The sequence below is a fragment of the Rana temporaria genome, chromosome 1 (genome assembly GCF_905171775.1).
Source record: "Rana temporaria chromosome 1, aRanTem1.1, whole genome shotgun sequence".
NCBI classification, from domain to species: domain Eukaryota; kingdom Metazoa; phylum Chordata; class Amphibia; order Anura; family Ranidae; genus Rana; species Rana temporaria.
In genome coordinates, this window is record NC_053489.1 from 616,801,068 (window position 1) to 616,814,335 (window position 13,268).

The 13,268-nt window shown below is 47.0% G+C and overlaps 1 protein-coding gene across 3 annotated transcripts in view; it reads left to right on the forward strand.

Moving 5' to 3' along the window:
* Window positions 1–13,268, forward strand: part of TACC3 (transforming acidic coiled-coil containing protein 3) — a 78,981-nt gene that overhangs the window by 59,644 nt on the left and 6,069 nt on the right. For all 3 annotated transcript variants that reach the window (XM_040335275.1, XM_040335274.1, XM_040335273.1), the window contains exons 13-14: window positions 1,797–1,957; window positions 4,019–4,125. In XM_040335275.1, the coding sequence (XP_040191209.1) occupies window positions 1,797–1,957; window positions 4,019–4,125 (268 nt within the window). The remainder of the gene's footprint in view (window positions 1–1,796; window positions 1,958–4,018; window positions 4,126–13,268) is intronic.

The following is a 13,268-nucleotide window of genomic DNA, read 5'->3' on the forward strand; positions in this document are numbered from 1 at the left end:
CCCCCCTGGGGATTTGGATATATATATTGTTTGTGGCCCCCAGGGCCAAAAAATATATATATACCGTATTTATCGGCGCTGCCTCGTAGGGGACAGGGAGGAGGCGGGACAAGTGCCATCAGATTACATGAAAAGAATCTTCTGTTTACTCAGCGGCATCTGTAATAGAAAGTGTAGTCTCCTGGGATGCCATTGAATGACCGTTTTGTCTATCATAGGAGGCGGGACTTTGTATTAAAGAGGTAACCGAGTAAACAAGAGATTCTCCTGTTTGTAATCTATCGGCACTCATCCCCCCCTCCATGTCCCCTCCAAAGCTGCAGATGGGCATCAATCAGGCTGCATTCATGGCACTGGTGAGGTTGCATTCATGGCAATGGTAAGCCTGTGCGTGTTATACGCCAATAAATACGGTATATCCAAATAACACACCCAAGCTCATCCTTATTCCTGAGCAGCGCTCTGGGATTCGTTGGGGCCACAAAAGAGATATATACAGTGAATCCAAATAACACGCCTAAGCTCATCTCTTCACCACACACAGCGGCAAGAGAATTCTTGTTGGGCAGTGTATTACTGATCGGACGAAACACACTTAGACCGAATTTTAATGGTTCAATGAATGTCAGGCAAAATGGTCGGCCCTCACGCATGTTCACTTCATCAAATCTGGCCCTCTTTGAAAAAAGTTTGGACACCCCTGCTCTAGTTATACTATGTCGCTCTGCACTGGATCATGTATCTGATATATGATCAACGCATCCGGGTAGGGGGTGCGCCTGCTGCCTTGGCTGGGCTGTGATTTTGTTACAGCTCAAGCCGATCGGTGGGTGACAACCAATGATGGATTGCTGACACCTGATGATCGGCTCCGTCATTTAGGAAATGGAGCTCTGTGTTGTAAACGCACACTGGCAGGGAATATTGCGTGTTTTTATTTCATGCAAAGCATAGTAAAAGCGGCACAACGCACAGTAAACCTTGGGTGCACATTTAACTCCTTGATTGCCCCTAGATGTTAACCTCTTCCCAGTTAGTGTCAGTTCAGTGACCATGTATAGTATTCACACTGATCAATGTATTGGTTTCAGTATACCCCTGCAAAGTAAAAGCACAATGGACTAGCATCACATACTAGCCTATTATGTTGCACTTCCCTGCAAACGAAGCCCACTATGTCCCAGCTGGTGGCCGCATCCATCTTCACCTCTCTTCCTTCGGGGCTGTGGCTCCGACCTGTTGCTGTCCAGGGTCATGTGACTTCACTCCCACACGTGCGCAGGAGCCGTGGCACTGGCCCTTTTAGAAACGGCTTTTCCGTGTCCAGTGCGCATGCGCGGATAACGTTGGCCCAAGCGTATATGGTAAATATCTCTTAAACCGTGCAGGTTTAGGAGATATTTCCAGTTCCTACAGGTAAGCCTTAATATTAGGCTACCATGTTGGGAAAAGTGGTGTAACTAGGTTTACAACCACTTTAAGTAGCAGTGCTGAATAGCAAAAAAAATACCCTGGTTATGAAGGGGGTAAAATCTTCTGGCGGTCAAGTGGTTAATCCCAATGTATTTTATAAATGCAACCAATGTTGCCTTATCTTGGTAACCTCTCGCTATCCCCCTATAACCAGCAAGACTAGATTGGAAGAGGGAGGAGCAGGCCTGGGAGCCAATGGAAATGTACTGATAGGGGTTGGTATGTGTGAAATGGGTGTTCGATGAACAACACTGAAGTAGCAGTTGTTGCAAGCCTTCTCTCGTTTCCCTACTCCATATGATTTATTTATTTATTTTTTACAGATGACTCTCAAAGACAAAAGGAAATGGCAAAGCTAGAACTAAATAAAGTGGTGGAGGAAAGGCTGCAAGTTCAGGCAGATTTAAACTCTATGGAAAAATCATTTTCTGATCTATTCAAAAGATTTGAAAAGCAGAAGGAGATTTTGGATGGATATCGCAAGGTAATGGTCAACCATTCACATATGTATCCATTGAAAGAATAAAATATTCTACTATAGTTAAAAACATGTGAATGTTGCTAATACTGCAATATGTATTACACCCCTAAAGAAGCTGCCACCCAGAACCAGTATATAAACTTCACCATAATGATGTATAAAGGACCATGATCCAAAGTACAAAATATAACTGCTCATTCTATGCATAAAGGCAAAATACCCCACCTCCCCTTCCTTGTCTGAGCCTGATCCAATTCAGCGTTGTGCACCAGATAATCGGCTCTCACCACTATCTGTCTTCTCCCTTGGCAGATTGATGGCAGCGGGAGACACGGGCTCCCCGCTGCTGTCAGTTGAATGCTGTGCCGAGCCATCTGCTGTGTCAAAAGCAGACAGGGAGGCTCAGGGGAGAGCATGCACAGGTGCCCCCATTGAAAGCAGCTTTTCACGGGGGGGCAGTTGCCAAAGAGAAGGAGCCTGGAAGCCGGAGGGGGACCATTGCACAGAGCAGAAGGTAAGTATACTATGTTTTAACTTAAAAAAAAAAAGTTTAATGTCTATTTCGTGAATTCTGACTCGCTCAACCTGTTTCACACAAAATGCTTCCTTATTACAATCCTATTCATAAATGTACCAAACCATAGATTTTTAAGCAACCCTCATAAAGAAAATGTTTAAAGATTAAGTAAATGAACTGGAACTCCAGATATTTCTATCCAGCATTGGGATTCTCAGGAACCCTGAGGTTTTGGCAGTGAGACATGGGCAGTGCCCCCAGAGGGGGCAAAAAGCAATACCAATACATGGTCGTATGTGCGTTCTCAAAGTGTAACCAAAATTTGTATATGTATACCTACCTATATTGGATATAAAAACAAACCCCAGTACCTACCATGAATGTAGTTAATTGAGCATCCAGAGCCAGGTAGCCATGGCATCTAAAGGCCACAGGAGCTTCTGTTCCCACACCATTCAAGAAGGGGTGTTGCCGGAAAGTTACAGCCTAAAGGATTATGGTCATAATAATTTAAAGAAATTTTAAAGCCACAAAGATGGAAGCACCATAATAACTGCATTATCCAAATGTGCTCCATACCACTTGTGGATGCAGATGCTCAAATCACCTCACTGGCCAAAGGAAAATAGTCACATTGGCCTGTTAAAAATGGTGCTGTCTAATAACCACTCTGCCCACCAAGTCGTCCCCCCCTGGAAATTGCTCCAGGACATATGCACAGCGGTGATATGCCACCAAGTATGCACTGCATGTCCACACAAGATGATGGCTGGCACGAATGCCCAGTGTGGGGCATGAGGACCTCCAGCAGCGCTGGTGGCTTACTCATGGAAATGCAGCGTGGGAACACGGCAGAACCATCGAGACACCAACCCTGCATATGCATCCAGAGGAGAGGAGGCACAACACCAGCCCCCCAAACCATGGCACATGCCCAGAGAGGGGCAGTTGAGGCACCAGCTTAAGAAATATGGCAGTAAAACCTCCAACACCCCAATGAGTTAACACAAAGTGCCAACCCAGGAGCACACCCACCACAATGGAGTTTACCACATAATGAGTCGAAACACCCCCTGGTGGCCAGAATAGATTCCTTCACTGTATAGCTAAAATACTGTATCCAGTCACGCTCGGGTACTAAATGCCATGTGCACTCGTCCCAAACTACATATAGACTATGTATACAAAACATTGACCAAAATATAACACATGCATTTATTCCAAGATGATCCTCTGATATAAAGCTGGGTTGCTGCAGCCAGGAGGAAGCCTTTCCTCACACTCCTGCTTCTGTGATCATTCTGGCTATAACTTTGTAAATTGCAATGGGAATGGTAGGGGAGTTGTGTGAGAAGACCTGTGTACATGGCCTGTGCAGGCATGTACCATATCTGAGAAGGGGTCCATTTTTTAAATATATAGTACACCTATAGTAAATCTATAGTACACCACTAAATGCATACACGGGAACGGTTTTACCTGCCAAGTAGTGTAGTCTGATGCTGATCTTGTGTTTTATTTTATTTTTTTCTTGACTATCTTTCTAGAATGAAGAGGCCCTCAAGAAATGTGTTGAGGATTACGTGGCCAGAATTAAGAAAGAAGAGCAAAGATATCAGGCGCTGAAAGCGCATGCAGAAGAGAAATTGAACCGGTACATAAATTGTATTAGGTGTACAGATTGTGCATTGTCTAGTTAAAAGCTGTGCGTAACCTTTAAAGGGGTTGTAAACCTCCATGTGTAAGTTTGTAGCCAATAGGTAAGCCTAGAATAAGGCTTACTTGTAGGTACTGTAAATATCTCATAAACGTGCGCCAGAGTAACGTCACTCGGCTTCAGCAAACGTGGATGCAGCCTGGACGATGCAGGCTTCGTTTGCAGGCAAGTGTTACATAATGTGCTAGTATGTGATGCAAATTTGCGATTGTTTAAAAAGGCTTTTTGATCCTCCCTCTCCTGCAGGGTCTCACCTGGCAAGGCCAGTTAAGACACAGTGAGGGTAGGACTGCTGCACATGCTCAGTTTGGTCTCTATTGCTGAAGTGACCTGTTCCTTGTTTGAGCTGAGCTTTTCAGGTCACATGATATTGACATCACACATTTGGGCGTGTATACAGATCCTATATGACCGTTTAGTAACCCTTTAAGTGAAACTTGAGCTTGAAGGATGGAAACTTGACAGTTTGAAAACTGACCATATAACCCATATATCCTCTGAGGGTAGCTTTTAAAAAGAAAAAGGACCCCATTAAATAATTCAGGCAGCAGACCTTTCAGTTGAGGCCTAATGCATGTGTTGCCGTATCGGGCCTGCATTGGGCCATTGTGAAGCCATTTATATTAAAGGGCACCTCAAAGCACCTACTGTAACACACAACTGTGTTGCTTTCCCAAAAAAGGGTTCAGTGCATTGACGGCCTATTCAAAAATGAACTTAAAGGGGCTGTAAAGGTAAAAAAAATATTCCCTAAATCGCTTCCTTTACCTTAGTGCAGTCCTCCTTCACTTACCTCATCCTTCCATTTTGCTTTTAAATGTCCTTATTTCTTCTGAGAAATCCTCACTTCCTGTTCTGTCTGTAACTCCTTGTTGTGGAGAAAGCCTCTTGAAGGGGGCAAGCAGGCAAGTCGGGACACTCTCTACTTTGCAGATAGAGAAAGGAGCTGTGTGTTAGTGGGCGTCCTGACACTCCTGCTCGCCCCCTCCCCCCTCAGGAGGCTTTCTCCACTCCAGGGAGAAAGCCTCGCATTACGGTGTGTAGTTACAGACAGAACAGGAAGTGAGGATTTTTCAGAAGAAATGAGGACATTTAAAAGCAAGATGGAAGGATGAGGTAAGTGAAGGGGGACTGCACTAAGGTAATGGAAGCTATTTAGGGAAACTTTTTTATTTTTTTTTTACCATTACAACCCCTTTAATGCACTGCTAACGGGTGACGCCAGCCTAAAGCACAGATCTGGAAACAAGTATTGCTAAAGGCGAGACTTTTTTTAGTTTTGGATATGGTGAAGGGGGATTGGAACATCTGTCAGGATTTCTTTCAGTCTATGTCCCCATAGCTTGGGGTGTCTACTTTTTAAAAAGGGGTCATTTGGTGGAGATTTGAACTGTCCTGGTATTTTATGCACAACATTAGAAGCTTATGTCATCACCCACTCTTCTAACCAAAAGCCCCTTTTGACACTTTGTTTACATGAGAATTTGTTTTTTTGCTAGAAAATTACTTTGCTTTTAAAAAAATATGTTTGGAGGTTCAAAGGCCCTACAGAATAAAATGGTGGGTGTTGCATTATTTGCGCAGCGATTTTTCAAAGGCATTTTTGAGGGGGCGGGAACATTTTTAATTTTAATGCACTATATTGCCCAAATGTTTGGTAAACTATAAAAGATGCTCTTATGCCGAATACATAGAGGCCAAACACGACATGCTTTAAAATTCACACAACCATGCAGCAGAAATAAACTACATACATTTTCTAAAAGCCTTTTACAGGTTACCACTTTAGATTTACAGAGGAGGTCTCCTGCTAAAATTACTGCCCTCGATCTGACGTTTGCGATGATTCCTCACATGCATGGTGCAATTGCTGTTTCCATATGGCACGAGACTGATGCTTGTGTTTGCCTTTGCACAGGGGTGCTTTTTTTTTTTTTTTTTTTTTTTTTTTTTTTTTTCATGCAGCCTGTGGGCCGAACGAAAAAGATTTATCGGTGGGTATGCCCACCGTTGGAACACCGCCCTATATCCACGCACATTTAATGATGGGCATACATGCACCGTTTTTGTTTTTGTTTTCCTGTGTGGTAAAATTGCCTCCTACAGCGCTGGAGTCGCTGTATTCGCGTATCGTGAGAGCAAACGCTGTTACTGTCAAGATAACTCGGTGCTGCAGCTGACTGGCATACCTGAAAAGCAAACAATGGTAACAATGAAACATTAACTCGATAAAACAACAATCTGTGCCAAAAAGAGTAAAAAATATATGTGAAGCATGGGGGTAAATTGCCCCCTCCACCCCTGCCCCTATGCTTCGGCATATATGCATTCTATTTATAGAACTGTAGTGGTGAAATCGCCTCCTACAGCGCTGGAGTCACTGATTTTATGTATTGTGGGAGCAAACGCTGTTGCTGTCAAGATCGGTGCTGAATGGCGTACCTGAAAATAAAATAATGGTTAACAATAAAACACAATGAAGTATAAAATTGCATACCTAAAAAGCAAACATGATAAAACATAGTAACAAAACATTGCTGTTATAAAATGCAGTAAAACGGAGAAGAACAATGGAGAACTAATTTTTGGCTTTTTTATTTTGTATATTTTTTACACTTTTATTTGTAACTAACAGTTCCAGGTTCGGGTCTCTCAAAATGCGATGGCATCTTTGGAGACCCTGTGAAAGTGTGCCCTAGACTGTGCAGTTATGTTCCCTATACTAATACTCCGCTGCATTTACGTTGGGGAATGTGGGGCCACAGCACCGTCTGGGAACAGAAGGTCTAAGACTATCTCTTCCTGGAATTTAAGGAAGGATCCAGTTCGTTCTGATGCGTTTGTATAGCACATAAGCGTTCAGTAGTGCCAATTGAAATGGATATACAGACACACTTATACTAGCGTCTGTCCTGGACCAATATGACCGCAACTCACTTTTTTATAGTTATGCCCATGAGGGATAGGCCCAGAAAGGTCATAATAGGTTTCCATTCTCTGGCAAGGGTCAAATGGGGATTGGCGGCGATGAATCGACCAGCATGCAAATTGCTTTGGTCCCCAATAGATCTATAGAGATCTTCCGTGAAAAACGGCAAATAGAAATCAAGTGACGTAAAATCAACTGTTTCCACCTGAATTCCGGGTTGGCCAGTGAATGGGGGTAGTACAGGTTCTGCAGAAGTGGTGGGCTCCCAATCAGTGTTGGCATATTCTGCAGGAAGGGCTCTATGGGCTCAACGGCCTGTTTGTCGTCTTGGTGGCTGCGGGACACTACTTGTGCTAGCCACTGCACCAGCTTGAAACTGCACTTATGGGACTCACCACGTTTTACTGCAGTGCTGGTTTGACTATGACCAGGATGTACTAGGCCGCTGGTGCTTGCCAGTTCACTAGAATCATGAGCGGCACGGGTACGCCTGACCTTAGCAAGGACCACTGTTCTGTCGGAGCAATCTGTCAGGGTGCCGCTGCTGTCTACTGGTTCGTATACTAAGCCTGAATCAGCCAGTGAGGCGACTTCCCTTCGCTCTCATCTATTATGCTCAGCAAAGTGGAGTTACTGGGGGCGATTAAATCGTCCTGATCAGATCGAAGATATTGATCCATTCAGATACTATACTAGTAAGGGAGGTGTATCGTGCGTGGGTGTTGGCACTACTAGCACTAATCTTAGGCCCCTTTCACATGTGCGGACCGTATGGCCGCTTTTTCATCCATCCGTTTGCGGATGAAAAAGGGACATACTTTGGTCCCTATGTGATTGCGGGTGTCAGCGGATAAACATCCGCTGACACCCGTAATCACCCGCCTCCGCAAAGATTCGATTTTGCGGAGGAAAGAAAACCCTATTTTTTTATTTTTTTTCCGTCTGCGGATCAGGAACATGGACACATGGTCCGTGTTCATCCGATCCCTGCTGAGCAAACGGATCATTACTCATCTGCCCGGTGTGAAAGGGCCCTTATGCTGCCTGGGATTGATGCTGACCCTGACGCTAAAACCTAACTGATATCACACGCTGGGTGATCAGGGGGTTAAACCTTTATTGGGTAATATACGGTGGGTACCCTGACGCTAGAAAAAAACTGACCACCGTCACCTGTGACACTAATATGGTGATCACTGGTGACGGGGGGGGGGGGGGGGGGGAGGGTTAAATAGGGGCAATCAGGGTTAAAACCTTTATTGGCTAATATATGGGGGTACCCTGATGCTATAAAAGACTGGCGGTGAAACTAACCAACTGGCTAACCGGCGACAATTATACGGCGATCAAAATATAGATCTGTACACTATATATTAGTGTCACTGGTGACGGGATGAAAGGGTTAACTGGGGGCAATCAAGGGGTTAAACTTTTATTAGGGCAGTACCAAGCTAGCTGGGCTTGCTACTAACTGCCCCAACACTGATTAGTCTCACAAGTGACACCAGTACAGTGAAAAATCTAAAAACTGCACTTGGTGACAGTGATAGGGAGTGAAGGGTAAAACAATTCCACAAGGGGAGATGATATCGCTTCCTCTGCCCGTGTTTACATTGCACAAGCAGGGGAAGCATTCATTCGCCAGAACCGATCAGCAGGTCCAGGCTAGAAATCATTGGCCTGGACCTAAAGACTGATCGGTTTTGTAACGAATCCGAGCACCATACGAGTACGACGATTCACGCAGTGGCGCCATTCTGCCTCCGTATATCTGCATGAGCCAGTCGGGATTTTTTTTTTTTTTCCCCTCCCCTCCCGTCTTTCAGGACAGCCCACAATTGAGAGATACTCCTCCTCTTCCTCTAGGAAACACTGCGCCAGCCCATAAATTTCTCACTCCCCCTGCCAGACCTCAGTATTAGTGTTTCCTCCGGTGGGGAGACACTGTGCATGGGAACCTAGGCCAATTCAGGCAGAGGACTGAGGCCATCTATTTTACCTTAAGGAAGCAGAGGCTTCCAGGTGAATCCTGGTGCGGTGCAGGCCCACCATTAGCCACCCCTTCCACGCCGAGCGCGGCTCCTGGTTGCGGGGGACCCCTATCTCGTCCAGCGGGGCGCAGCGGGGGGGACATCCAGGCTCGCCCTGTACTACAGGCCGCAAAGAATTTTTTTGAACCGAGCGGGCTGGACGGCGGGTGACGTCATTTCCGGCGTAGAGCGGATGTCTCCCCTTTGAACCGCGACTTCCGGTTCCGGGTCGCGGTGCTGATAGGAGGTCCGGGCGGACGCTGGAGGGAGTCGGATCTCGCACAGGCGAGGAGAAACTCTCAGCAAGCAGCCACCTGCAGTCATGTCGGCAGCATCTCCAGAGCCAGCCCTGACAACTGACGCTACCTCCAGCGAGCCTAAGGTAAGGGTACCCTGGGGAGGGGCGCTCTCTAGCTTAGGTTTGCCTCTCCATGTAGGGTTCAATGCATGGGGAGGCAAGCCCCCTGGGTGGCCAGGGGAGGGGGAGTCCTTAGTCCCAGGGTTTATAGGGGGCTAGGTGCACTCCCAGGGTTGTAACCAAATTTTTTAAATTTTTTAAAATTTTTTATAACTGTTGTTTTCTGCCCTTTCTGTGTTTCAGAAAGCCATTGAAAAAACGGGAAGTGGAAGGCATAGCTCAAAAAGGAAGTGTGCCTCCTGTAGGGATGTCCTCCCAGAAACATGGACTAAGGTCCTATGTAGGGATTGCATTCAATCCCTGGTCAGGGAAAATGAATTAGAACAGGAGTCAGGACTTGCAGCCTCTGTTAAAGAACTGTCATCCACGTTCTCCTCATTCAAATCTCTGTTTGAGAGGTTACAGCCTTTGGCTGTCCCTACCCAGGTTACAACCCAGCCACAGGCTCAGGGTCCTGCTCCTGTCATACCCATTGCAGCAGCTATGGCAGATGTTTCCGCAGGCCCTTCCCAAGAGGAACAGGTTCCTCCAGATAGTGCCACCTCTGATTCTCAAGAGGGGTCAGAGGGAGAGGACCAGGACGGGGAGTCCAGGAAGCCCTCTAGGTACAAATTGTCACTGGATGAGGTAGAGGACCTCTTAGGGGCAGTTTACACAACCCTTGGTATCCAAACCGACAAGAAACCTCTTACCCTCCATGATCGAATGTACAGGGGTCTGGAGGAGCAAGAGAGAAAGGTCTTCCCAGTACATGATATACTGGTTGAGACCATTAAGAAGGAGTGGCAGGATCCTGAAAGGAAACCCTTTTTTTCTAGATCCCTAAAGAGGAGATTCCCTTTCTCAGAGGATCCTTTATCTGTTTGGAACAAAAGCCCCAAATTAGACGCCGCCTTCTCCCAAGTGTCCAGGAACACGGATTTAGCGTTCGAGGACATGGGGGTTTTGTCCGATGCTATGGACAAAAGAATGGATTCCCTATTAAAGAAATGTTGGGATTCTACTATGGGGAATCTTAAACCAGAACTTGCCGTCACAGTAATGGCTCGCAATCTGGAGCATTGGCTCTCTAAAATTCAGGAGCACATTGAAGCTGGTACGGATAAGGAAACTATTTTAGCCTCCTTCCCTACTATCCTGCAAGGAGTCGCTTATATAGCGGATGCCTCAGCGGAGTCAGTCCGCATGTCGGCCAGATCGGCGGTTCTGGCTAACTCAGCCAGAAGGGCCCTCTGGCTCAAGACTTGGACTGGCGACAGCGCCTCTAAATCCAAGTTATGTGGTATTCCCTTCACAGGGGACCTGCTTTTTGGCCCAGGCCTTGAAGCAGTACTAGACCGCACGGCGGACAAAAAGAAAGCCTTTCCTCCTAAAAAGAGAGTCACAGTACAGGCAGGAAGGGGGTTTCGTCCGCATAAGCAAAAAGGGGCCAAACCAGCAGGCCAAAAGAAGGTTTGGACCCCCAGGGGCAGAGGCAGAGGTGGAGCGATTTTTCACCCTCCTGTCCAGCCCCCTAAAAACCCATGACTTGTTAGTCAGGGTGGGAGGAAGACTGGGGACCTTTCTCCCACAATGGGAATCAATCTCCCCAAACCAGTTTGTCCTGGCGGTCATAAGAGGGGGATACCGACTGGAATTTTCATCACCTCCCCCCCAGAGATACCTAGTCACCCATCTACCCAGGGACAAGGAGAAATCCGAAGCCTTGTTGGGAGCTCTAAGGGAACTAGAGGATCAGAGTGTCATCCTCAGAGTTCCAAGGGCAGAGGAAGGAAGGGGATTTTATTCACACATCTTTGTGGTAAAGAAGCCCTCGGGAAAATACAGGTTAATCCTAAACCTAAAACCTCTGAACAGATCCATTTCATACAGGAAATTCCGTATGGAATCAATTTATACAGTCAGAGCCCTCCTTCCCCTCAATTGTTTCATGGTATCTCTGGACCTCAGAGACGCATACTTACACGTCCCGATCGCGGAGAATTCTCAGAGTTATCTGCGATTGGCCGTGGACCTAGAGGGAACGATTGTACACCTCCAGTTCCAGGCTCTGCCATTCGGGCTATCCTCCTCGCCCCGGATTTTTACCAAAATCCTGGCAGAACCCTTAGCGTTTCTGCGACTTCAGGGAATATCCATCATAGCCTATCTGGACGACCTGCTACTTTTCGCAGCCTCGCCAGAGCAGCTATCCAGGGACCTGGAAGTGACCAAGAAGGTTCTAACAGACCTAGGGTGGTTACTGAACCTAGACAAGTCCAGTTTAATTCCATCCCAACAGATCACTTACCTAGGGTACCTGCTGGACTCTACTCTCTCAAGAGTGTTCCTCCCGGTAGAGAAAGTCAGGAAATTGGACAGAGCAGTAGCTTCCCTCCAAAACAATCAACAGGTGTCACTAAGGTCCCTGATGTCAACGCTAGGTCTGCTGACATCTGCCCTCCCAGCCGTACAGTGGGCAGGGATTCACTTTCGCCCACTGCAGGCCTTCCTACTAAGGGTCTGGGATCACAGCCTAGAAGCCCTAGACTCCTTGATTCTAGTACCCCTTCAGGTAAAAAGATCCCTCTGGTGGTGGAGAAAGGCCACCAACATAACCCAAGGACGTCTGTGGATTATCCCGGTGTCTCGGGTGGTAACCACAGACGCAAGCGGCAAGGGCTGGGGAGCGCACCTGGGGTCCCTTCCAGCGCAGGGTACCTGGGGTCTCCAAGATCTAAAAAGATCTTCCAATTGGAAGGAGCTGAGGGCAGTGGGCCTAGCCCTCAGGTTCTTTCAGGAGGAACTCCAGGGGCACCACATTCAGGTGAGATCGGACAATTCATCGGCCGTAGCCTATTTAAACAAGCAGGGCGGCACGAGAAGCGAAAGTTTGTCGGTCCTGACAGCAGAGATTCTGGGCTGGGCCGAGATCCACACCCTCTCCCTTTCGGCGGTCTTTCTGAGGGGAGAAAGAAACGTAACAGCAGACTTCCTCAGTCGGAGGCAGCTGAGGGAGGGCGAGTGGACCCTCAACCAGGAGGTCTTTCATCTCCTGAACAAGAGATGGGGAACTCTGGAGGTGGACCTCTTCGCCTCAAGAGAAAATGCGAAGATCCCCTGTTTCTTCTCCCTGAACAAAGGAGAAGGAGCAAGGGGAGTGGATGCCCTGTCCCAAAGCTGGAAGTTCGGAAGATGCTATGCATTCCCACCTCCGGTACTTCTTCCAGCAGTACTGAGAAAATTCCAATCAGAGCACACCTCTCTAGTCCTGGTAGCTCCTTACTGGCCCAAGAGGGCATGGTTCTCAGTCCTCAAACAGTTAGCGGCAGAACCACCCTTATTTCTACCTCAGCGGGAGGATCTTCTATCACAGGGCCCAGTCCTATGTCCACAAGTCCACAGGTGGAGACTAGCAGCGTGGCTACTGAGGAAGCCATACTAAGATCCAAGGGATTTTCCGAAGGTTTAATTGCCACCCTCCTTAATAGTAGAAAAAAGGAGACCCGCAAAATTTACAAGAAGGTTTGGCTTCGTTTCAACGAATGGTGTGTAAATTGCCCCTGTTCTGTACAAAGCCCCACGGCTGTCTTAGAATTTCTTCAGTGTGGGGCAGATAAGGGTCTTTCGGTTAGCACCCTTAAAGGGCAGGTTTCGGCACTTACGGTGTATTTAGAAAAACCTCTGGCCACCAGTCCCTGGATAGTCAGGTTCTTTAAAGCAC